The sequence below is a fragment of the Muntiacus reevesi genome, chromosome 2, assembly GCF_963930625.1.
Source record: "Muntiacus reevesi chromosome 2, mMunRee1.1, whole genome shotgun sequence".
NCBI classification, from domain to species: Eukaryota; Metazoa; Chordata; class Mammalia; order Artiodactyla; family Cervidae; genus Muntiacus; species Muntiacus reevesi.
In genome coordinates, this window is record NC_089250.1 from 270,350,325 (window position 1) to 270,377,716 (window position 27,392).

At 45.3% G+C, this 27,392-nt stretch overlaps 1 protein-coding gene across 1 annotated transcript; it reads right to left on the reverse strand.

Moving 5' to 3' along the window:
* Window positions 1–1,998: 1,998 nt before the first annotated feature.
* Window positions 1,999–12,652, reverse strand: LOC136157572 (zinc finger protein 678-like). Its single transcript, XM_065919417.1, has 5 exons — window positions 12,532–12,652; window positions 9,812–9,918; window positions 8,180–8,348; window positions 7,379–8,107; window positions 1,999–2,210 (listed from the first exon to the last, which is right to left on the reverse strand). Exons 1-5 carry the CDS (start codon window positions 12,650–12,652, stop codon window positions 1,999–2,001), a joined length of 1,338 nt encoding a protein of 445 aa, XP_065775489.1.
* Window positions 12,653–27,392: the final 14,740 nt, after the last annotated feature.

Consider the following 27,392-nt stretch of genomic DNA (forward strand, 5'->3'; position numbering starts at 1 on the left):
TTATTTAACTTATTGTAATCTAATTTTAGAAAATCCTGATCATGCATAACTCTTTTTAGTATTTTTTAACACTTTTTTTTTTTTTTTACTGAAACCATACTTCTTGCTTTATTTTAGCAACCAAGAGCTAACTTTTATATTAGCATTTTATAGATTGGTGAGCATAAATACCAGTGATAATTTTTAAAACCCTTGTTTTCTTAAAACATTTTAGGATGGCATCAAACATTATTCATTTATAGTCTCAAATCTCTGTAGTTTTTCTGTAAAAGGAAATCAGTGTTTAGTAGTAAATGTTTCAAAATCTTATTTCATTTGGAAATGACCTAATTATTTAATAGACTTCCAACACTTAGTTTAGCACAAACTTTAGAAATTCAAGTTACCCTAATCTGGAGAGACTATTTTAAATAGATATTCTTAAAGAATAATTATTTTTAATAGAGTTTATATACAAAGTCATACCTCATTTACATTTTTTGCAAGTTTTTTTTTTACTCAAGCTAATTTCTTTCTCGACAAACTTGTAACAGGTATAATATTTAACTTATATTAAACCTAGGTACAATGAAAATATTTCACTTGATGTTAATTACTCTAAGACATGTCTGTATTAGATAGGGCAACAAACAAACATTAATATCAGGTATTTAATACCGAATATTTCTCAGTTCACCTGAACCTGGAATTTATAGTTTAATTTAGAATTATTAGATTTGCAAGCGCTCCCCCCCCCCCTTTTTTTAAGCCAATTAAATAGAGCTCATTTACAAATTAACCTAAAAATATTTTTCAGAGACAAAGACATACCAAAACATATTTAGACAGACACAGTGCAAGATCTATCTTCATTTTCTAAGTTTGGTCATAAATTACATATTACAATATAAAGTTTAAGCAAATAACATTTTTAAAGGCTTTTTTTCTTTTTTTTCCCTCTGTCTCAGATGGTCTAAATAAGTGTTTTTGAGAGCCCTGATCTCAAGGCACAGGGAAAGAAAATCAAGTTTTAACAAAATGGCGGCAGGTCTAATTGTTGGTCAGACAAAGCAAAATAGCCATCACAAATGACAGAACAGAGTTAAAACACACATATAAACCTGGCAGTCTTCATCAGACACTCCCTTAAATACAAGAATACAGTCCCTCAGAAAACCTTCTATAGAGACACAAAACTTCAGATGTCTTCAAAGATTTTAAAAGGAGGAAAGAAAGCCAGGTTCAAAGAAGGAGAAGAAGGAGGTGGGAAAGAGGGGCAAAAGGGGTGGACTTACAGACGTCTCCTGCCACCTGCAGACACCCAGGCATTACGGGACTTTTCCCTGGGCGTTCAGAGAAGGGAAGACTGGAGCTCGGCCCTACCAGAAACCAGATCAGAAAATTCGAGTTCTCTGCCAAGAGGAGGTGATCAGTCTCCAACCCTCAGCTCAAGCTGAGGCCCTTCGACCAGATTCCTGCGTCCAGGACCGGGGGACTAGAAAAACGGGAAGGATAGGAAGGGCTAAGGAGAGGAGAGAGGGAAGGGGGGAGAGGTTAATAAAGTCTCTTGTTCTTTACCGGTCGGGGCACTCTGGCCAGTTGTCTGCGTCAGGAGGAGACCAGGGACAAAAGGGTCCCATTTGCGGCCGCTGGGTCTGGTCCATTAGGAGACAAGCTGAGTACTCTGGACCCTGAATACAGTTATTAAGGTAAGCGGAGAGCATCTAGATTGGGCCTGTCCCCTCGTCAGTCAGTCACACAATGAACAAACAAGACGACACACCAGACAAATAACAGAGCGCGCAATCCCGAGAAAGAAAGTACAGAGTAGTCCCCACACAGGTATATATATATATATACACACGGGACTGCAGAGTGGGAGCTGCAAGACGTCTCCTCCGGCCCCCTGCTGGAGACCATTATCTGAGCGTCCGCCTAGGTTTAATTTCCAGCTACAGACAGATACAGATTGGGCCCCCTTTGATACAGATGCAGCTGCTGTTATTGCTTACCGGCCGTTCATCCTCCGAAGCACGGGTCCTGAAGGACTCGGGGGATCCCGGACGAGCCCCCATATGTTGTACCCGGATTGCGGAATTCTCCCAAACGCGACAGGAGCCGCGGATCGATGTAAAAGCAGTGAGGAGCTTTATTACAAGGTCGAGCAGGGACTCTGTTCACACAATGGTGAAGGAGCCCCGAGTGAAAGCGGCGAGTCTTTTTTATCCTGTCTAGCAGGACGGCGGGAAGGGAAGCTTAGGGTGATTGCCTAATTCATACGGTGCGCGGGAAGGACAACTTAGAGGGATCGGCTAGTTTATACTGTGCAGCCGGGGAAGCGGGAAGTCTTGATGGGATGGGGGTGGGGTGAGGGACTTCTCCCGCCTTCTAGATGGCCTAGGGGTGGAGGGTAACTCGTCTCCTTCTGATTGGTTGGTTTGACGGAGTTTTTTTCTCTTCTTCTCGGGAGGGGTTCTCGCTCAGAATTGTAATGCTATCTAAAATGGAGTTGTTTTAAATTTTTCTTTCAGTTGTCTGCTCCATTTAGAAAGCTCTATTTTCCCACATCTCTAAAGTATAATGACCAAGGAAAAATTAAAGAGAGAAACATATTGATCTTTCTCATATTATGTATTCTAAAAAAATATTCAGTCTGCATTCACCAGTACAAACTTTGTACAAGATTTAGTTTGACAGCAGAATTGAGAATAAAGTATAGACATTTCCCATGTACCTCTTGTTCCCACATGTGGACAATCTCCCTACTTAGCTTTCCCCACCAGAGCGAGCATTTGTTACCACTGATGAATCTACACGGGCAGGAAATAGATCAACTCTCTAGTTTGCCCCTGTGTTCCTCTTTTAGGAATGTGCACTCCATACTTCTAGATAAATGTTTAATAACATGTGTCCATCATGACAGTTTCATGGTCCTGAAAGTTCTCTAGACTTAGGATATTCATAGTCCCTCCTTTGAAACCCACAGGAAACATGGACCTTTTTAATCTCTTCTATATTTCTTACTAGATTCCCAGTGACTGAGTGGTAAGGAATCTGCCTGCCGATTCAGGACATCCACGTGATGCGGGTTCAATCCTTGGGTCAGGAAGATCCCCTGGAGGAAGAGATGGCAACTCACTCCAGTATCCTTTCCTGGAAAATCTATGGACAGAGCTGAGCCTGGAGGCTACAGCCCCTGGGATCACAAATACTCAGACACAACTGAGCACACATGAGAACATTTACCTACAACAAAAAGTCATATTGTAAAAATCCTACTTTTTGTAGCATTTTCAAATGGGCTTCTTTCACTTAGTAATGAAGGAGGAAACAGACAGAGCTGGCCTCCGTCTTAGGCCTGGCTGTGAGCATTAGGCTACACGCACGGTCACCCTCCCAGTGGACTGTGAACTTTGCGCCCCGGCGTCTGTAGAAATGGCATACCAATGGAAACTCAGATCCCACCCCACCCCCCCAAAAGAGAGCCTCAGGACTTGTACTTGGACTCTGTTGCCTAAAAGAATATGTTAATTATCTCTGTAGCAGAACAAAGTGGTAAATTCGATTCTGTTTACTGGGATATGACCACAGGCCTGTTGATAAATATCCTGTTTATTTATTAAAATAAACTGTTTATTTAGTCCTGTGACCCATGAATCATGTGTTAACTTTAATCATCTCTCTCTTTTACCTTGTCCAGACTTGTTTCAACGAATTTGGGGAGGTGGGTTTGAGCAAGTACACTAGGGTATATAAAGTTTTCACAAAAACTGTTCAGGGTACTTGGATAAGAGAAGACTTTGCCTTGGCCCCGCCAGTGTAATAAACTGCACTCCACTATCTGCATTGTACTTCTGACTCAGTTTGTTTCCCAGAACACATGGCTACAACCGTAAAATGCATGGAGTGATTGTCAATGTATTTTATGCCTTGAAAACTTAACATGCAAAAGCTTAAGAACTACCTCTGTGCCTATATTCCTGCTCAGTAAATAAGTTCATCAATACCATTTTTTAAATTCCATGCATATCTATTAAGACAATATTTGCACAACTATAGAGATCAGACGTGGACTCAGCAGAAGAAGAGGGGGAACAATTGAAAGGGTACCATTGACATATATACACCACCATGGGTAAAACGTTGGAGAAGACTCTTGAGAGTCCCTTGGACTGCAAGGAGATCCAACCAGTCCATCCTAAAGCAAATCAGTCCTGATATACATTGGAAGGACTGATGTTGAAGCTGAAAGTTAAATACTTTGGCCATCTGATATGAAGAAGTGACTCATTTGAAGAGACCCTGACACTGGGAAAGATTGAAAGGGGGAGGAGAAGGGGATGACAGAGGATGAGGTGGTTGGATGGCATCACTGACTCAATGGACATGAGTTTGAGCAAGCTCCAGGAGTTGGTGATGGACAGGAGACCTGGCGTGCAGCAATCCATGGGGTCACAAAGAGTCAGACACGACTGAGCAAATTAACTGAACTGATGGTGAAAATAGGTAACTGGTGGGAAGCTGCTGTTTACCACAGGAGCTCAGCTTGCTGCTCTGTGCTGAGCAGAGGGGTGAAAGTGAGACCACGGGAGGGAGGGCCAAGAGGGAGAAGATTTATGTATCCTCACGGCTGATTGATGACGTCATACAGCACAAACTAGCAGAACATTGTAAAGCAATTATGTTCCAATAAATAAATATATACATATATGTCTCAAAAGGAAAAAAGCTAAGCAGACTGGTCACCGGTGGTGGGAACCCGTCTGACCCTGCGGGGGACAAGGGCCGCACCCCTGGCCCAGGAATCCCCCACGTGCTGTGGGGAGACTGAGCCTGTGCCCCACAGCTGCTGAGGCCGGGCGGGCAGCTTGCTCTTTCCATGGGCAGGAGGCAAAGAAAGATGCTCACCAGCGCTGAACAATAAGGAATGCAGAGCAAAGCTACAGGGATGTATCACTGCATGCCAGTCAGAAGAACAATGAGCAAAAAGCCCACTAATAATATCATAAACGCTGAAGGGGCTTGGAGATCAGGGAACCTCCTACATGGCTGGAGGGAATGTAAGCTGGTGCAGTCACGTGGGTGGACCGCGTGGAAGATCCTTAAAAAACATAACCTCCTGACATTTAAGGAAATGAATTCCATGAAAAGTAGACAAAACAGACTAATCCACAAGTTGACAAGTTTTATACTTTTTAGTAAATCATCTGCAATTCTGAAATGACCAGTTTTGATCTAGCATTTCTAAATTCTCTAAGTTAAATGTGTCAGAATACACATACGCTCACATATTCCTTCTTGGTTTTCTCACTGCTAACATGTATACCTCCAGATATTTATATCTTGTATTCAATGTGTGTTATATAAATCATATTATGTATATATCTTCAGATATTTATATATTGCATTCAAAGTATGCCAAAGCCATGAGGAAACAGTTCCTTTAAGCCTTACAAGACACATGTGCTAAGAATGATACAGGGTAAGATTTTATAAATCTTGGCTCAGAATTTTCCCATCATGGCTTCTGATTATTCTTTTTGTGACTTTGTTAAACTTACATTTGCTTAAATGAGCCTCTGAAAAGTTTTAGCTAACAGAAGAACAAAGGACAATTGCAGAAGGTGAGTTTATGACTCTGAGTTTAGGTCCTCAGAAAATTCACAGCAAGACTTGAAGGCCACTGAGGAAGATCAAGGCTACAACCAGGCAGAGAAAATTCCAGTACTTGGGGTTCAGACCTGACCCTGGGTGAAGTGCTATGGATCCCACAGGCTGAGTGTGGAGGGGTCCATTCAAACAAAGACGAGCAGGATTCTGATGAGCTCAGATGGTATCACTGAAGGGGGGCCTGTGCAGTAGACCCTGGGGTTCAGCAAGACTGCTGGTCCCAAGGAAGGGGTCATCTAGTACAGGTGCTCACAGGACTGGCTGGTATGAATTCAAGGACCTGCCGGCTGCCTGCTCCCCAGACAGACGTTGAGGCAGCAACAGCATGGAGCAGTTCAGGGGAGCTCTCAACAGTACTCTGTATGATCCTTCTTATTAGAACCACCACGATGTCCAAGTAGATAAAAATCGTAGAGGAGATACAACGTAGAAATCGTGGGAAATATATGAAGTTATGAGAGGTTTAATGGCAGTAAGGAACTAATTTCTACAGATCCCATCCCCCTGTGCTTCAAATAGCCTATCATTACCTTACCTTTCCTGCAACCTTAAATAGGTGGGAGAGGTTAATGCTGGTGGTGCGTTAACTCTTCATTCATTCCACCTCCGTTGTAACACTGAAAAACCGTTCACTTTTATTAATTAAGATACATTAATTTTACACAGATGGAATAAAACCCTTTACAATTGTTGTTTGATCCTTGATTAAAATACACATGACAAGCTTCTAAAAACTTTTCTGTTTCTCTGATGAAATGATCTAAGAATGTGATTTATATGGTTTACAAAATGGAGGCGAATTTAGTAAACATGGATGGACATTAACTATATTAATATGACATTTCCAGAAAGAGTTTTCTATACTTACATCAGATAGAAGAGAAGGTGTACTTACTTCAAGCCTGCCAGATAATATGCATGATTTCTCTATGTTGCTGTTATAAAAATACCTTAGATTTTCATGAACTATCCTTGTTTTATGCTTAAAAAGCAACTGACATAATTATTGAAAACGTAGAGCAAACTTCTGTCTTACTTTGAATTATTCCCTGAACACTTATATCATGGTGACCACAGAGGTTTTCACATCAGTGACAAATACATCCATTCAGAGGTTTAGTGTGTATATAACATGACTGTGTTCTTAATCTTGTAAATTGGAGAATAAATGTAAATGATTCCCACTTCATATAGAAGGGCTTCTCTTACCATTGGGCAACAACCTTCAAAAACATAAGTTCATATATACAGTAGAAACAAATCACAGCATGTAGTAATTTGAGAGTTGAATCACATTCGTTTTGGTTCCTTAATAATCTCAAATAACGTTAACATAAACAAGGATACATTAATAATAATTATACCTCTACAAATATCCATCCCTTCATCTTGTGATCCATATTAACATATCAATTTTATATGCGTTTTACTTATGGAATACTTGCTAGTGTTTCTGCTTCAACAAAAGTGCTACTTATGAAATGCTTTCTAGTATGAATTCTCTGGTATTGAGTTAGTTTTGATGTTTGATTAAGCTGTTTTCTACATTTTTTAAAATTTATTTCATGTATCTTTCCAAAGAAAACACTCGTTTTTTCAAAATTGTATTTTCAGGACCAAATTTTTATCACTGATTCATTTCCAGGGTTTTCTGCAGTGTGAATTCTCTGATTGTGAGGGAGGTGATGGCTGTGAGGAAATCCTTTGCCACTATCCTTACATTACTAACATTTCTCTGCAGCATGAACTCTCTGATGTTGAGAAAGACTTGAATTATGGGAAAAGGCTTTGCCACATGCTGTACATTTATAAGGTCTCTCCCCAGTATGGATTCGCTGATGTCCAGTTAAAGCTGAACGTTGCTTAACAGCCTTGCCACATGCTGTGCATTTATAAGGTCTCTCCCCAGTATGGATTCGCTGATGTTGAGTTAAAGTTGAACTCTGCTTAAAAGCCTTGCCACACGCTGTACATTTATAAGGTCTCTCCCCAGTATGGATTCGTTGATGTTGAGTAAGAAGTGAATAATTGATAAAGGCTTTGTCACATTCTGTACATTTATAACGTCTCTCCGCAATATGGATTCGCTGATGTTCAGTTAAACCTGAACTCTGCTTAAAAGACTTGCCACATGCTGTACATTTATAAGGTCTCTCCCCAGTATGGATTTGCTGATGTTGAGTTAAAGTTGAACTCTGCTTAAAAGCCTTGCCACATGCTGTACATTCATAAGGTCTCTCCCCAGTATGGATTCGTTCATGTCGAGTAAGAAATGAATAATTGATAAAGGCTTTGCCACATTCTGTACATTTGTAAGGTCTCTCCCCAGTATACATTCGGTGATGTTCACTTAAAGCTGAACACTGCTTAAAAGCCTTGCCACATGCTGCACATTTATAAGGTCTCTCCCTAGTATGAATTTGCTGATGTTGAGTAATACATGAACAGGAGATAAAGACTTTGTCACATTCTGTACATTTGTATGGTTTTTCCCCGGCATGGATTCCCAGATGTTCAGTTAAATATAAACTCTGATTAAAGGCTTTGCCACATGCTGTACATTTGAAATGCTTCCTTCCTGTATGAACTTTCCTATGTCTACTTCGATTTGGTGAGTTACCAAAGACTTTTCCACATGTATGACACTTGCAACGGTTCCGCTTACTCTGAACTATTTGCTGTTGAATAAGTTTTGAAGACTGGTTAACAAATTTACCATAATCATAACAATTATAGGTCGTCTCTCCAATATCTATACCCTTAGAAGTTTTAATAGTAAGACTTGAGCTTTGATAAATATATTCCTACACTTATGATGTTTAGAATTGTTGTCTGAAAACTGATGTCCCTGTTGTTTCAGGAGATATGAGTCTTGGTCAACATTATGACCAGTTTCATTGCATGAAGAGCTTCTCATTCCATCATGTATACTCTTGTAATTATTGGGGGTGGAGCTCCTGCTTAAGGCATTCCTCATTTTGTTACACTTGGAAAGTTGTTCCACACTAATTATACCTCCATATGTATTGAATGATGGTTGAATAAGGTCTCTCCCATTATTATCAACATTAAAGATTTTGGAAGAAGGAGAAAATAGTTGTTGGTTGGAGAACAAGAATCCCTTGTTAAAGGATCCCTCAAATTGATTGTATTGGGAATTTTCCCCCTCATCTTTAAGTTTCTGGTTTCCAGACATGTTTGAATGTATATTTAATAGACACCTATGCTCAGAGTTTAGGTTTGAATGAGTATCTCCAGTAGAGACTAGATGACGTTCCAGACTTTCCACATTTCCCATCAGAGAACATGTATGTTTCAACAGATGATGTGGATCTTTGCTGACAAATATACACTTAACTGCAGATGTTGATGACTGAAATTGGCCATCTGAAATTGGTTTTTCCTTATTTGATTCACATCCTTGATTTCTTTTGGCAGTAATGTTTACTTTATGGGAAACTGAACCAACTTGGTTGTGTCCATCATAACATGCTCTCCGCTCTTTATATGCCCTCATAGATTCCCAGTCTTTGGTTAAATGTAAATTTTTAAGGTGATGTCTTTCATATATTCCTAGCTTTACTGTTGGGAGTAAATCTTCTAAGCCTGGCTTTTGGGTCCTCAAACACTGGGTGTCATGAGAATACACAGCTGAAAGATACCAAATAATAAGTTATTCTACTTACTATTCTTGGGAAATATAGTCTACAATTTACATAAAACTGGCATACACTTGGCTAGATGAAGCCTAAAACCGAGATAGAAGGGTTCAAGTTGGCAGAGCATTCAGAAGACGTGGAGTTCATCTCTCTCCACAAAAGCATCAAGAATACATCTTGAAGTGGAAAAATTCTCACAGAGCCCTGTGGAACTTGGGCAGAGGAACTTGGACATCTGAAAGGACAAGAAAGATTCCTGCTGAGCCAGGTAGGATAAGAGAGTGATGGAGGAAAGTGAAGAGGAAAAGAAACCGAATGGGACCCGCAAAACCCTGGGGGCATCTGAAGAGAGGCGAGGTCTCCACATGCAGGGAAGCCCCTCACTGGGGGGAGCTCAGTTGGGAACGAGGGGAGCCTCGTTCTCTGTGGGAAGAGAACACGTCAACCAGCGTGCAGGAGAGAGTGAGACCTGTACACAGGGTACTGTTCCCTGCCCTGCCCACCCAGCCTGAGAGGGTGTCCTCTGCTGCAGACAAGGGCTGGGTGCTGGAACGTGCGGTTTGGAGAGCAGACCCAGGCAGAGCACTGCGGTTGGCCGTGAGGAGATATCCTGAGTGGACGGGAGGGAGGGAGGAGCTCTGCAAATGGGATGCTTGTGGAGGAAGCCTGAACCACCAGAGAAGCAGAGCGGTGCTGCTGAGTGATGCCTGAAGGGAAGAAGCTCCTTGCTGCCTCTCTGCACCTGTGCCTGTCCCTGCCTCTCCAGACACTAGGAATGGCTCCCACCTAGGTGGGTGATCTCATGACCCCCACAGCTGCTTCCTCCTCCCCAGCCTCCTCCCTACCCGGGTAGACTCATGGGCTCCAGGGGCACATTCAGAACACACGCCTGTGTGTGGTCCCAATGTACAGGTGGTGTTGAAACCACAGCTGAGCACCAACGCCCTGCCACTAAGCAAGAACAGCTGAGATCTCTCCTTGAATCTATACAAACCATGGTGTTACACCCCACAACTGGCTTGGTAAACTCAGCCCCAACAGAACATCTGGATGGAAATGAGGCTTTGGCAGTCAAGACCAGTCTGGCTTTAGCAACTGTAGACGTTGTAGGCCTGCATATGAGGCATTTGGGCCAGGTCACAGTTGTGTGGCTGTCATGGCTAACGCCATGGCAGGCAGCCTAGATAAGGAGTAGACCTGGTTTCCCGGGATAACATAATTATCAGGCCTCCTGGATCCAGCCAATCAACATATGCCTAGCCAGAAAAAAGGGAACCTATCAGGGGAAAGCTGAAAGCCCCACGTTGGGCCAACAAAAATTACCTTGCAACTGTGTAACCAATCCGCTTACGCCAACTACCCACTGTTTAACTAATCCGCTTGTGCCAACTCCCTGCGGCTCTTTTTGACCTAATAAATACCCGAGAAACTTCGTCCTCACACACCTGGTGAGGGCGGGAGGCCCTGGCTCGAGTCAGTAATAAATTCCCCTATTGTGAGTTGTATTGTTTCGAGGAGTCTTCTTTCCTGACCGGGGACTCGGACTACGGGCAGAACATTTGGGGGCTCGTCCGGGATCCCTTGACCGGGGAAGAATGCTCTTTGGAACAAAGGGGAAAAAGGACAGGTAATAGCACCAATGCACACGCAGGTCTGGAAAAGACCAGAGTAAATCTGAGGCCCTGCTGTGAAGCAGGAAGGGGTCTGGTGCAGAAAGACCAGAGTAAATCCAAGGCCCTCCTAAAAGGCAGGAAGTTGTCTGGCTTTAGGAAAAGCTTTCCATGAGGGAATGGGTTAGCCGTTCTGGCTGGCGTGAGCCCAAGGCCAGCGAGCGCGCTGGAAGGCAGCCAGCTCTGCGGGAAGGAGACCTCCTCTCCTAAGCCCGAATCTGGGGAACAGTGAACGCCATTTGGTAAGGTGACCCTTGTTTCAGAGGATCTGTGTTGTCGGCCGATGTGTGTCTGTCTATGCGTTTTTCTGTATAACTGCCGGCATTGTCTCCTGTCTCGTTGTTCTCTGGTGTGTCGTTGTCTACTTCTTCCTATAAAGCCTTGGAGCCTCATTTCTGTTTCTGGGAGTTTCAGTGAACAGGCAGACAGTTGTCAGGGCAACTGACGAGTCCCGGCCAGGGCTACTCCCTGGCGGATTCTGAAGGCCTCCCAACAAGTCAGCCCCAGTAACGGGGGCCCGAGAGGGTGAAACTCTTTTCTTTTTTCTCGTATTCTAAACCGAGAATCTGGCCAAATAAAAACCCATCTGTGTGGGCACGGGACAGGCACTTAAGAGCTGATAGGGCGCCTGCCACTGGAAGACTCCCGTGAAAGGATAAGGGGGTCACGGAATGGGCTAGAAATCCCTAGGGTGCCCGCCCCCAGCAAGAAAACTTCCGTGCAACGACTAAGGCACTCAAATAGTTCCACGTAGCATACCACAAGCCCAACCTCCTGGCCGCCACCACTCCCGATAGGATTTATTGGTGGTAATTCTCAGTGACTTTCTTCTGACTCTTGCTATGGGGCAAGGAAAATCCTCCCCACTCTCTCTCATGACTGATCATTTCTCAGATGTCAGGGCTAGAGCGTATGATCTGTTGCTACTGGTTACAAAGAGTAAATTAATAACTTTTTGCTCTGCAGAGTGGCCCGCCTTCCAAGTTGGATGGCCTCCAGAGGGAACTTTTCAACCTCCTACTATTTGGGCGGTGAAAGAAAAAGTTATGGCTCCTGATCCCTGGGGCCACCTGAGCCAAGTCACATATGTTATGGTCTGGCAAGATCTAGTAGAAGATCCGCCCGAATGGTTAAAACGTTTTGTTCACAAACTCCCTGATTCTCCTAATGTACAGGCCCTGGTTATGGAAACTCCCACTCCCCCAGAAGAAACCAAGAAGAATAAGGGCCCAAAACCGGTCTTGCAGGAATCCTTGGACAGGAACCTGATTGACTTAGAGATGGAAGTTAGGCCCCCGCCATATGCCCCTTCTCCGTTGCAGGTTCCCGCGGGGGAAGAGCCTCCCTGATGAAACAGAAGGGACAAGAGAACCCCGATCCCAGAGAAGGAATAGAGGAAATAAGGGTGAGCAAGATCATGGGGACCCACAGTTACCTTCATTTACTGTACAGGCACTCCCCGTCCAGGTGGGACCAGCTAACCCGGATGGAGACCAAACCTATCAATACTGGCCCATTTTGTTTTTTCCCATTTTGTTCACTCGTAACCCCACCTGGGATGATTGCCAGCAGCTGTTGCAGGTGCTGTTCAACACGGAAGAATGGGAGTGAATCCTGGCAGAGGCGCAGAAACGGGTCCCGGGGGTCGACGGGAGACCAACCGCCCAGCCTCATCTCGTAGACGAGGGGTTTCCTCTGTTGCGGCCTAACTGGGATTTTGAGCGAGTGGAAGGTAGGGAGCGTCTCCGAGTGTACCGCCAGACTCTAATAACTGGCCTGCGGGCCGCAGCTAAAAAGCCAACAAGTTTGGCAAAGGTAAATTTAGTAAGGCAAGAGCCCACTGAGAGCCCGTCAGCCTTCCTAGAGAGGCTAATGAAAGCCTTTAGGCAATATACACCTATAGACCCCCAGGCTGAGGAATCACGCGCTGCAGTTCTACTAGCGTTTGTGAATCAGGCAGCCCCAGATATTAGGAGGAAATTACAAAAGATAGAGGTGTTAGGAGAACAGACAATACAAGACTTACTGAAAGCAGCTGAAAAGGTACTTAATAATAGGGAGACCCCAGAAAAAAGGGAAGAACGACTTTGACGAGAGAAAAAGAGAGACCAAAAATGCAGACCCTAAAAAAAGATCAGTGCGCTTACTGCAAAGAACGGGCGCACTGGAGAAAGGAGTGCCCTAAGAGGGACCTGAAGAGAGAGAATTTCCCCTGGAACTCGAGTTCTATATGCGGGGAAGACAGTGACTAGGGGAGTCAAGACTCGACACCCCTCCCTGAGTCCTGGGTAACCATACATGTAGAGGAGAAACCCGTTGGCTTCATGGTGGACACTGGCGCTCAACACTCTGTTTTAAATCAAAAACTGGGACCAATGTCTAAGAAAACCAGCTTGGTGCAGGGAGCCACGGGAACAAAAAGATATTGTTGGACCATGGAACGGAAAGTAAATCTCGGGACCCATTAGGTGTCCCATTCGTTTTTGGTGATACCAGAATGCCCAGCCCCTCTACTTGGACGGGACTTGTTGACTAAAGTTAATGCTCAGATCCATTTTGACCCTGGGAGAATGTCAGTCACGGATGGACTTGGACAGCCGATACATGTCTTGTCTCTAACTTTAAGAGATGAATACAGACTTTTTGTGCCTAAGCCCTCAGAGGTTATAGCACCAGATATACAACCGTGGGTCCACAAATACCTGTTGGCCTGGGCAGAAACAGCAGGAATGGGACTGGCTAAACAGAGACATCCGGTCGTCATTGAACTAAAAGCCAAGGCGACTCCTGTGAGGGTGAGGCAATACCCTATGAGCCAGGAGGCTCGGCGGGGGATCACTCCCCACATTCGACGGCGGATCACTCCCCACATTCGACGGCTCATGAATGCCGGAATTCTCAAGCGGTGCCAATCCCCTTGGAACACCCCCTTACTACCGGTGAAGAAGCCGGGGAGTACGGATTACAGACCTGTCCAGGACCTACGAGAAGTCAACAAGCGGGTGAGTGACATACACCCTACTGTCCCCAGCCCGTATACCCTCCTGAACTGTCTGCTGCCTGAGTACACTTGGTACACTGTGTTGGACTTGAAAGATGCTTTTTTCAGCCTACCCCTGGTGGCCCAGAGCCAGGAAATATTTGCCTTTGAGTGGACTGAGGGATAAGGCCAACCGGTAGTACAACTAACTTGGACCCACCTCCCACAAGGGTTCAAAAACTCCCCTACCTTGTTTAATGAGGCTTTGAGTGAAGACCTCTATGAATATCGGACTCGACACCCAGAGGTCATCCTGCTGCAATACGTGGATGACCTTATGTTGGCTGGAACCACAGAGGAGGCATGCAGCCGTGCCACTGGTGACCTCTTACAGACTCTAGGCACCTTGGGATATCGTGCTAGCACGAAGGCGCAAATATCCTGGCAAGAGGTCACCTATTTGGGGTATAAGATCAAGCAGGGGCAAAGGTGGCTAACTCAGGCCATGAAGGAAACAATATTGCAAATACCAGAGCCCAAGACCCCCCGCCAGGTGAGAGAGTTTTTGGGGACTGTTAGATATTGTAGACTGTGCATCATGGAGTTTGCTGAGAAGGCCCGGCCCTTGTATGATGGAAGTAAAGAGACCCCAAACTGGACTTGGACTGAGCCAATGAAACAGGCTTTCCAGACACTCAGACGGGCCCTACTAGAAGCCCCAGCCCTTGCCCTGCCTAACCCAAATAAGCCGTTCCAGCTGTTTGTAGACGAAAAGCAAGGAATAGGAAAGGGGGTCTTGATGCAATAATGGAGACCATGGAAGCCGCCGGTAGCATACCTTTCAAAGCGATTGGGCCTGGAAGCCTCTGGGTGGCCCCCTTGCATCCGCATCATTACAGCCACTGCCCGCCTCGTCCACGACGCCGACAAGTTGACATATGGACAGCAACTCTGGGTTTACACCCCCCACGCCATCGAAGGAGTTTTAAAGCAGCTGCCGGATCAACGAGGATACCACCCTCCAAAAGGATGACAAAGATGGATGGTACCGAGATCGAAACAACAACCTGATATTGCCTGCCATCCTGGGTCATCACCTATGTGAACACCTGCACACAACTACACACTTGGGAGAGAAAAAGACCTTGACACTTCTCCAGACAGCCTGCCTGAGTTTCCCTCGACAAAATGCAACTGTACGAGAGATAATCCAGGCTTGCAAAGCGTGCCAGCTGATGAGGACAGAGAAAAGGCAGCACACTGGAACGAGGTACCGAGGGAAAGAGCCAGGGCAACACTGGGAGATAGATTTCACTGAGGTAAGACCAGGCAAGTACGGGTATCGCTATCTGTTGGTTCTGGTAGATACCTTCTCGAGATGGGTAGAAGCCTTCCCCACTAAGGGAGAGACAGCAACAGTGGTTGCTAAAAAGATGTTAGAGGAGATAGTGCCTAGGTACGGGCTGCCAGTGACTATGGGCTCTGATAACGGACCTGCCTTTGTGAGCCATATTGTACAAGGGCTGGCCCAAGCTCTGGGGACAAAATGGAAGTTACATTGTGAATATAATCTCCAGAGCTCAGGACAGGTTGAGAGAATGAATCAGGCCCTAAAAGAAACTTTGACAAAGTTGGCAATAGAGACTGGCGGGGACTGGGTGATGCTCCTTCCCTTTGTGCTCTTTCGAGCGCATAACACCCCTTATAAGCTGAATCTTACCCCTTTTGAGATTCTGTATAGAAGACCCCCTCCTGTGTGTCCTATATTTGAGGGAAAATGCCTACCACCCCCTACCTTGGGACAATTTCAGCGAACACTGAAGACATTAAGGAAGGTGCATAGCCATGTTTGAAAATTAATTCAAGAGATACACGAGCGTCCAAGCAAAGGGACCATCCCCTCACATAATATTGGCCCGGGTGATTGGGTTTGGGTAAAATGACACCAATCTAAAACATTAGAACCTAGATGGAAAGGCCCTTATGTTGTTCTGCTTACCACTCTTACTGCTGTTAAGGTCGACGGGATCGGGCCCTGGGTTCACTGCAATCACGTGCGACAAGCCACCCCGGAAGAACAAGAAAAGGCACAAGCAGAATGGGAGGCAAGACCTCATCCGTCAAATCCTTTGAAACTGAAACTCAGTACGACGGGAGCCCTCTTAACTCTCCTGCTGATGACAGTTTTCATCGGCCCAGAGCAACCTGCCACAACCCCCATCAGCCAGCTAACCTGACTTGGGTGATCTACAATCCTGAGACTGGAGAAGTGCTTAATGCGAGCTCCAACGTGACCCCCAAAGGGACATGGTGGCCAGTACTGACCTTTGATTTGTGCGTGCTGGCGGCTGACGGTAATGGGTTTGGTCCCCACCAACTGACCAAGTTCTTTGCCCACAGCTCTTTCGGTCTGTTCACCCGTAACTGTGAGCGAAAATGCCCACAGTACTTCGAACAGGTGCCTGTCTATGTCTGCCCGGGGGGAGGAAGGGATCGGAACCAAATTGAAAAATGTGGAGGAGTTGACTCTTTTTATTGCGCCGCTTGGGGTTGCAAAACCATGGGAACAGTCCATTTCGCACCTCCAAGAATCCTTGAGCTCCTTGGCTGGAGTAGTAATACAAAATAAGAGAGGTTTAGATTTGTTGTTTCTGCAACAAGGAGGATTATGTACAGCACTGGGAGAAAAATGCTGTTTCTATATCGACCATTCAGGTGTCATACAAAAATCTCTTCAGAAAGTAAGAGAGGGACTAGCCCAGCGGAAGAGAGAACGAGAAGCCCAACAAGGCTGGCTTGAATCTTGGTTTCAGCGTTCCCACTGGTTGACCACTTTGATTTCCACTCTCCTGGGTCCATTCATAATATTAATATTGTTACTGACCTTTGGTCCATGCATTCTAAACCATCTGGTCTCACTAACTAGGGAGCGCCTAAATACCATCCAAGTTATGGTATTGAGACAACAATATCAGTCAATTTCACAGGGTAAAGAGAAAGATTCCTCTACAAAAGTATAAAGACAGGGGGGAAATGTGAGGCTGTCACGGCTAACGCCATGGCAGGCAACCTAGATTAGGAGTAGCCCTAGTTTCCCGGGGTAACATAATTATCAGGCCTCTTGGAGCCAGCCAATCAACATATGCTTAACCAGAAAAAAGGGAACCTATCAGGGGAAAGCTGAAAGCCCCACGTTGGGCCAACAAAAATTACCTTGCAACTGTGTAACCAATCCGCTTGCGCCAAATACCTCTGCTTTTTTTGACCTAATAAATACCTGAGAAACTTCGTCCTCACACACCTGGTGAGGGCGGGAGGCCCTGGCTCGAGTCAGTAATAAATTCCCCTATTGCAAGTTGCATTGTTTCGAGGAGTCTTCATTCTCGACCGGGGACTTGGACTAAGGGCAGAACAACAGTCTACTTTGCCCCCATAGCACCGCAGCGTGTCCAGCTCCACAATGAATGTACACCTGGGATACGACCACAGTGGATCTCTGCTGGTGACCTGGTGAAAAAAACATCTGAGAAACACCAGGGTCAAGTGCCAGCATATCCATGGTTCAGGTGGGGCCAAGATCAATGCCAACACAGGGTCACACAAGAGCTGGCACAGCACATGAATGATGACACGCAGAGCACTTTCCGAGGAGAACATCCCCAGAGGAGCAACACTCAGTGGCTTCCCTCCCAGTGGGTGTACTCCAGTCCCACTAGATCAGAAGCACCACAGATCACAGCAGAGCTAATTTCATATCTGGGGTCTCTGCTCCACCAATCAGGAAGCAGACCCCGCCACAGACAGTGACAGCCACAGAGGAAAGGCGAAGCGGCCCTCAAGATCCGGGCAGGCTCTGGTCACAATAGGAACTATCAACCCCCTCACAAGGGCATAAGGGCACAAGTCTCTGGACCACCTCACCCACCAGAGAGCAGACACCAGAGCAAGAGGAACTAGGATCTGCAGCCTGCAGAAAAGAGACCACAAACACAGAACATTGGACAAGATGAGATGCCAAAGGAGTATGGTGCAGAGAAGTCAAGATAGAAACGTACAAGAACAATGAAGCGAGGAGAAGTTCAGCAGTGTAATGAGTAATTTTTGCTTTAAATAATCAAATTTACAAACAAAACGTTTTAACAAATGCTTATGTCTACTATTTCTTTAACCCAATTACCACTCACGTTTTTATCTAACCATGTTCTAATAAATAGAGTCTAAAATAGCAAATGATATTGACCTAGAACTAATCAGAAATAGATGGCATAAATGATTAAGTCCTGGGATGCCTCACAATAAAGAAGATAGATTTAATAAGGTAAGAGTTCTTAACAAATCAAATGAGAAGTAAGACTTGAAAAATATGGTGAGAACACAGGGAACTCTACTCAACGCTCTGTGGTGACCTAGATGGGAAGGAAACCTCAAGAAGGGAAATGTGTATACGTACCTCTTATTCTTTCTGTATAGCAAACCTCACATAACATTGTAAAATAGCATTATTGGAACAGAAAAATTTCTTCTTAAAGATTTCTCTATATAATCTATAAGCTGAATAATGAAGAAGAATCAGAAAAAAAGCACTGTGGGAAAAGTTCTAAACTACCACGTCAATAATTTCTTTAAAAACTCCGTCAGTTAAATAAATATATTAAAGCATTTTAGCATTAATGAATTGGGACAAACATACGTAACACATTTAATATTCGTTCATATAAAAAAATCGAAGTTGTAACATAAAATTCAGATTTGCATTTTCTCATTTTAGTGAGGTGTCTTATGTGAAGAAGGAATCCATAGGGCCTGGACTCCATCTCAGGCCTGTCTGTGCTGATCGTGCTCAGCCACCTCTCCAGTGGACTCTGAACTCTGCTTAGTGCCTGTGGGATCGACAATGGAAGGATAAGACACCCTCTGGACAGGGGAACCTTGAAGATCATATCCAGGTTCCTCATCACCTAAGAGAAAACAGACACTAATTACCCCTGCCTCCTGACACTATCAGAATGTAAGCACAGGCTTACCGGTTATTAACTGGTTGGAATGTAACCGTGGGATTATTGATTATTAACTGTTTGAACACATAACACGTGAATGATGGGCTTATTGTGATTGTATTTACCCTTCCTTTGTAAGCATCAAGGGATTGGGGTGGTGGTATCGGACATGTACACATGGGGTATAAAAGATTTTCACAAATGCTGGTTGGTGCCCTTGGCCAAGAGGAGACTCTGCCTTGGGCCCGCCGGTGTAATAAACTGCACTCCACTATCTGCATTGTCCTTCTGATTGAGTTTGTTTCCCAGAAAGCGTGGCTAAGACATTTGGTGCATTGGCCGGGAAGCGCCTCACTTTGAGGAGACAGGTCTCATTTGAGGCCACCCCAAGGCTTTGTAGTTTGAATCTCCTTGAGGGGGGGAAGGCGCCTCACCCCTCTGGAAGGATTGTGCTTCTTAACGCCCGGACCTTTCACGTCAGAAGGTAGTGGACGGCAGCAGGGGAACTGAGCACTCAGGTGAGGAGGAACCCACCCAGCAGCGTGGAAGAGGGGGCCTGATCGCCCCCCCGGGAGGGACTAGAAGGAGCGGGGACCCACAGGAACCTGGAATAGGCAGGCGGCGATTGCTTGGTACACAGGTTTACGAGCGTGCTAGGGTTTAGGAAGGAAATTTATGATGGTCGTTTAGGAGGTGTGTCCACGCCGTCTCAGGGAAAATTATTACCAAGCCATCGCCAGGGGATTTTTAGGATAGGAAGCTGGTCCTTTTATGCTCGTATTCTGCCCTCCCCCAGGAGGTGTCCTGTCTGCTGTGAATTTCTTGACCCCCTAGGAATTGTTAGGCTAGAAGGAGGGGGTTACAGAAGTGAGTATGAATTGGCTTTTCCGGAGATGGCCTGGGACATGGGATATTTAACCCATCTGTGTTTTCATTTGCACCTGATCAAGCCCACCAACGCAGAATGGACTTTAAGGGAGAAACAGTCTTGGACCATGTGATGTTCTGGTTCAGCTATGCTGACCGGCAGGTGAAGACAGGACGATCCCGCTTCTCCCTCTGGGGTCTGGCAGGTAAGGCTCTTCTCACCCCAATTAGGAAGGAGGCAGAATGGCAATTTAAGTGTCACTGAGTGGAAATATGAGAAGTACATAGGGTACTGAGAACTTCGTAGACAGAACGAAAAGGAAAAGTACAAGAAGGTCTGAGAAGGGCAGCAAGATGGGGGGAAGTGAAACTAAGGCAACTGTATTAGAGTGAAAATTTGAAAGAAGGGATTAGGAGGAGACTATGGGGTGAAGATGAAGACTAACTGCCTCCACATACTCTGTGAGGTCGAATGGCCCCCTGTGGGAGCAGGATGGCCATCAGAGAACACCGTGAACTTAAAAATAGTGGAAGCAATCTACACAGTAGTCACAGGAGAGCCAGGACACCTGGATCAATATCCATCTATTGACTCATGGCTAGGGTTAGCTTGAGACGCTCCTACTTGGACAAGGTTATGTATTCAGAAGGGAAAGGGGAAAATATGAGGGGCACAAAAATTGACTAATGATAAAAAAGGAAATTCTACAGGATTTGGACGGGGATGACCTGACCCCTCCCCGATGCTGGACAATGACACGCCTGCCTCCCAGTGCTCCACCAGGACCGGAGGCCTCCTTAATGCCCGATCCAGGGCCACGTGAAGTTTCTGCAACAGCCGCTGCTCCTCCGCCAGCTTTCCCGGAGTTCGTAGAGCCTCCGTTTGGGCAGGCTCCGATCCCAGTGACAGAAGCCTCTGGCCAACACTTCCAGCATCCGGCTCCAACCGATACTCCCAAGCTATACCCGCCTCTCCCGGTGAGTACTGACAAGAGGGGGAGGGAGACGTTGCCGTACTCTGCCAGAGAGCCAGAGGGAACGAAAGAGAACAGACAAGAGACTTACAGTGCAAGCTTCTGCTCTGTGAAAGTCTGTCTCCAGCCCTCCAGAAAACTTCATTTGCCCCATGGACAGGACAGTCCTTCAGCCAGTCCCACGGGAGGCCCTGGGCCCGTTACAGCCAAACCAGTGTGCCCGGTGCCAAGCTTTTGGCCACTGGAAAAATGAATGCCCTAAGGCAAGGAAGGAAGAGGAAGCTCCCGCAGTTGTGGGGCTTGCTGATTTGGAAATTAACTATGGCTGCCAGGGCTCAGAGATATCAGGTCCCCTAGAGCCCATGGTGACCATAAAAGTGGGGGACCAAAAAAAAAAAAAAAAAAAAAAAAAAGTGGAGGACCAAAACATTGACTTCATGGTGGATACAGGAGCAAAACTGTCGGTAGTAACAAAACCTGTGGCACCACTGTCCAAAAAGACTGCCGCTGTAACTGGGGTATCGGGAGAAGAGATGATTAAACCATTTTGCCACCACAGAGAATGTCTGATGGGGGGGGGGGGGGCACCAACTGACTCATGAATTCCTCTACATTCCTGAGTGCCCAGTACCCCTGTTAGGAAGGACTGGCTCTCCAAACTGGGAGCAAAAGTGACACTCTCCCCTGAGGAGAAGCCCACCCTCTGGACGGACTCTATGACTTATTTGCCCTCTCTCTCAATAACAACCCAAGATGAGTGGAGGTTGCATGAGCCTCTGAAGGCAGAACCGGGTGGGCCAGAAGAGCATGAGGGAGGTAACTCAATTATTCCCTGATGTCTGGGTGGAAGACAACCCCCCCTCTCCCCAGGCTGGCTAAACATCACACCCCAGTGATAACGGAACTCAAACCAGCCACCATCCCAGTTAGAGAGTGCCAGTACCCGCTATGGATAGAGGCCTGAACGGGCATATTGCCCCACATCAATAGATTGAAACAAGCAGGCATTCTAGTTGGCTTGGAATACGCCAATCCTGCCAGTCAACAGGGAAGGAGGACAGGACTATAGGCCTGTATATGATCTCAGGCTAGTCAACCAGGCTACTGTGACTTTACACCTCATGGTTCCAAACCCCTATACCTTACTTAGCCTCCTCCCACCGAGGACTAAAGTTTGTACTTGCCTAGATCTCAAGGATGCCTTCTTCTGCGTATATCTCCCTCCAGCGTCACAGCCCATCTTTGCCTTTGAATGGGAAGTTCCACTCGGGAGCACCAAACAACAGGTCATCTGGCCTCCCCCACAAGGGTTTAAAAACTTCACAGCCATCAATTGGGAAGCCTGGCTTCTGACCTGGACTCATTCCATCCAGAAGAGTATGGATGTTGGCTCCTACAATACAGGGATGACCTGCTGGTGGTTGCCAAGACCGAGGAAAAATGCTGGAAAGAGACAAAAGCACTGCTCCAGCTGTTGATGAAAGCAGGTTACCCGGTGTCGAAGAAGAAGGAACAGATCTACAAAGAGGAGTGAAGGTATCTGGGGTTTGTTTTAAAGAAGGGCTCAAGGTTCCAGACCCTAATTTGGTCCTATATACTGATGGCACTAGCCTGATAAAACAAGGACAATGGCTGTCAGGTTAGCCAAAGCGGAAGGGGCCATCAAGACTGAAAAGGGATGGTGGGTATTGCCAAGTGGCAAATTATTGGCACTGGAGGAGCTGGCACATATTCTGGTAAGCCAGACACACCAAGTGACCCACCTGGGCCATGCTGCCTGCTCACAGGTGAATGCTGCCTCTCGGGGATTCAGACAAAATCCTCCGGGTATTCAGCTGAAAGGCACACTGCCCCTTGAACACCTGGGAGTGGACTTCACTGAAATGAAACCTCACCGACACTACCATTATCTGCAGGTCATGGTATGTACGTTCCCGACATGGGTAAAAGCTTTTCCTACCTGGACTGAAAGAACATCAGAAGTAGCCCGGTGCCTGCTTAGGGAAATGGTTCCCAGATTTGGATTTCCTACCAGCATTGGATCAGGCAATGGTCCGGCTTTTGTAGCTGATTTAGTACACCAAGTAAGCAAAACTTTAAACATCAAATGGAAACTGCACACTGCATATAGGCCCAGAGTTCGGAGATGGTGGAATGAGCCAACCAGACACTTAAAGAGACTCTCCAAGTGGATCAGAGAGACTGACAGCTCCTGGGTGGACTTGCTTCCGACCGCTCTGCTCAGACTCAGGATGACCCCACAGTCCCAAGGCTATTCTCCATACGAAATTGTGTATGGGAGGCCTCCTCCCATAATAAAACAGGAGTCAACAAATTTGCCTCAGGTAAGGGGGATAGGATTTCACAGCAGATGGAACTGGGTAAGGTAATAAATCGGGTAACTAAGTTTGTACAAGAAAGGGTGCCGTTCCCCCTTGGGGAACAGATTCATGAGTTTACACCTGGTGACCAAGTATGTGTCAAAGATTGGAAAGATGATTTGCTAGCCCCTTGGTGAAAGGGCCCTTATGTTATTCTAACTACCCCTACGGCAGTTAAAGTTGCAGGTATTGTCCCTTGATCCATCATACGAGGGTGAGGACAGCATACCACACAGACCCAGAAAACGCTGAGTGGACTGCACTGAGGGACCCCACTGACCCTCGAGAGACTAAGACCATCCTTAAGAAGGAGGAAAAGAAGATCCCGGACGAGCCCTTCAGGATGAAGCCGCACAATCAACTCCTGCTGCTTGGCCTCATCAACGTGATTTTGAATTTAACTTCTGTCTCAACTCAGGACAATGTTTACACCTCATGGGCACATTCCTACACGGACTTCCAGAACACCTACAACTTCTGGGTATGTAGGACTATGCCTCTGTCTGTGAAGGATGGACTTCCTTGGAGGGTGTCAGCGCGCTGCCAAGCAGATTTTAAACCACTCTACTCTTTTCTGGGATGACAAAGAGACTTTCCTCTCTCTTGTCAATCATAACCTCTCCTTGCTCTCTTGGTGTAAGACCTACAGTCAATAGACTCGGATCATGGGGTTACATTTTATATAAATTCTAGTATAGCAAAAGCCAAACCTACAAGCCCCAGTAAATCTACCTTATTTACATGCTAGGTGGACAAGAACTGTTTCAATGGTATGAGTATATTGCTGCCTTTTTTGTACCCTCTATAGGGACAACAAATATATTATGATTAAAGTAGAGGCCTTGACTAATTTCACAAACAGGCCCTCCTAGATAGAACAGAAGCCATCCAAGCCTTAAATGAAGAGCAAATCTAATTGAGAAAAGCACTAATTCATAATAAAATGGCTTTGGACATACTCACAGCTGCTCAAGGAGGGACCTGTGCTATACTTAAGGTTGAATGTTGTGTATACATTCCTGACTTATCTGACAATGTATCAACTACTTTAGATGACATGAAAAACCAGCTAAAAGCAATGTCAAATGAGAACATTCCTTTCTGGACTTCGGTCCTATTTTGGGTGAAGAGCGATTGGTGGAAAACTATATTTACCACTGTTATAGTTGCCTTGATAGTTCTGCTTTGTGGACCCTGACTTTTACCATGTATTATGAAATTTGTAACCCAAAGGTTGATGTCATTCTCCCTAATTGGCAGTTGGAGAGCCGGGGTGCAATATATCCCTATGAATGATGCTCATAATATGAGTTAAGAGCATCAAGATGGGGGAGTGAAGAAGGAATTCATAGGGCCTGGACTCCATCTCAGGCCTGTCTGTGCTGATCGTGCTCAGCCACCTCTCCAGTGGACTCTGAACTCTCTGCTTAGTGCCTGTGGGAATGACAATGAAAGGATAAGACCCCCTCCGGACAGGGGATTCTTGAAGATCATATCCAGGTTCCTCATCACCTAAGAGAAAACAGACACTAATCACCCCTGCCTCCGGACACTATCTATCAGAATGCAAGCACAGGTTATCGGTTATTAACTGGTTGGAATGTAACCATGGGCTTATTGATTATTAAGTGTTTGAACACATAACACGTGAATGATGGGGTTATTGTGATTGTATTGACCCTTCCTTTGTAAGCATCAAGGGATTGGGATGGTGGGTTTGGACACGTACACATGGGGTATAAAAGATTTTCACAAATGCTGGTTGGTGCCCTTGGCCAAGAGGAGACTCTGCCTTGGGCCCTCCACTGTAATAAACTGCACTCCACTCTCTGCATTGTCCTTCTGATTGAGTTTGTTTCCCGGAAAGCGTGGCTATAACAATGCAGTGAAGAAAGAATTTGAGTATGAAATTTTCAAGGTCATATGTGTAGTTTCCAGTGGACTGGAAATTACATGGTAGAAAACAAAAAACATCTGTCCCCAGTATTCCTAGAAGTTTGGCAATTTTTTCACAGCTCCACCCACACACTTCTGACTAGGGACAGAATCAGCACTTTTAAAAGGACTTAATATAGTTACTCAGAAATATGCACAGATTTTCTAAAACCTCCCCAAAAATGGACGAGTTATCAGGTCATGAAGGTTGTTCCAGGCGATGACAAATATTTTGGTTCGAACTGCAAATGTGAAAATTAATCACTGGAGAAAAAATACACAAATAATAGAAAGAATCAGGAATGGGTCAGGAGATGATACTCTATGACAGTGACAGAAATAAACCTACGCTAATCTAAAATCATCTCCACTGAAGCAGACCTTCTCAAACCACACGACAAAGTATGACTTCCTCCACAATGCTTGTCCCTCTCACCCGAGTTATCTGCTTCGTCCATAGACACATACCTGGGTATATGGCTGTCTCTATTCTCCTTACATCCCAGGGATCCTTCATTTGCTCCAGAAACGTGACCAGGTCTGGCTTAGAGACCACAACGCCTGTTCATCAGAAAAAGCAATATGTGTTTTCTGAGAAAGTCATCTATTTCCATGCAATATGTGTTCAGGAGAGGGAGAAGTCAAGGTAAAAATTTAAAATAGCACTAAAAAAATGATTTCACCAAATAGTTTATTGGAAGCATCTTTAAAAGATAAATGCATCAAAATCAGATTCTGATATTATGCTCAAGTACTACTAAGGCAAAAGCCGGTAGTGGAATTCCAGTTTTACGAGGAGAGTGGCACTATTTTATAACACAGAAGTTACACAATTACCACGAACCTAGAATGAAGAATATGCAGGTCAAGAAGCAACAGTTAGAATCGTACATGGAACAGTTGACAGGTGGCAGAATGGGAAAATGCAGGGAGCCAACACACGGGACCCCGCCCTTGGAAAGGCCATAGGGGAGAAAAACCTTACGGGCAAGGCGAAAACCTTACAGGCAAGGCGAATCAGGTTATCAGGGGTTTTTTGAAAAGGCCAGCTCACGAGATCCCACCCATGACAAGGTCATGAGGAGAAAGCCTGATAGGCAAGGCAGATCAGGTTTTCAGGGATTTCGGAAAGCTGCCCCCGGCTCTCACCTTAAAGATGATATCTGTCTTTCTGATGCCTGCCTCAATGGACTACTCCCTAATTTCTCTGACACAGGCAGGAAGGCCTTCCCCGATCTCTTCCCAAATAAGAATCAATTTAGAATTTTAATCAATAAGTTTCCCAGGTGGTGGTATTTTATGAAATTATTTAGGGTGAAAGGAGTGTTTTAATTTAAACTCCTTTGCTGGTATTTTAGTTTGTTTGGCAAATGCGTTTAGGTCCTTGGTACTAATATGCATGATTGCTTATAATATCCTAATCATAAAACAGCATAAAGAACCTGATCACCTAAAGTCTTTAGTAGGCACAGAGCCCTTCGGGGGTGAGGAAGCCCTATGAGAGAACATAAAAATATTATTCTAAAAGTGGTTATAGTTAAAGATTTAGAAAAATAAGAGTTTAAATTTGTTAATTTTAACCAGGAATGCTAAACAGGGGCTGCCTCACTGGAGCTGCAGAGTCTTTGTGTGGTAAACCTTTTAGATAAATTTAACTGATAACTTCTGCAAAAGGACTGACCTTTGTGTTCATTAAAGAATAGATTACGGAAAACAGCTTTGCATTCACCTAGGTCATAAAATGTCAATAGGCCCCAAGGCCAGAAGATAATGTACAAGACCCTCATAAACAAAGAAGATTGCAGAAAACACCCTGGTTTCGTGAAGGACAAGCTGACGTAATGTTAAAGTATCTTCCCCTTAGAAATGTACAAACTTAGGGTATAAAAGCTATGGTAAAAAATAAAGCATTGCCAGACTCTTCCAGACCCTCTGCACCCCCGTCTGGTCATTCCCTCTCTCTCTCTCTCTCTCTTTCTCTCTCTCCCTCGCAGACTTGGCCCTATCAAGGCTGGTCTCACGTGTCTCTCTCTCTCGCCGACGCCGTTCATCCTGAGGGTATCCCCTGGATCCTGCCGAGGCTGGACCCCGGCAGGAAAGAACTACATCAAGGCTGTAGATGGCCACCCTGTTTATTTAATTTCTATGCAAAGTACATCATGCGAAATGGTGGGCTGCGTGAATCACAACCTGGAATCAAGATAACCAGGAGAGATATCAACAACCTCAGATACACAGATGATGCCACACTAATGGCAGAAATTGAAGAGGAATTAAAAA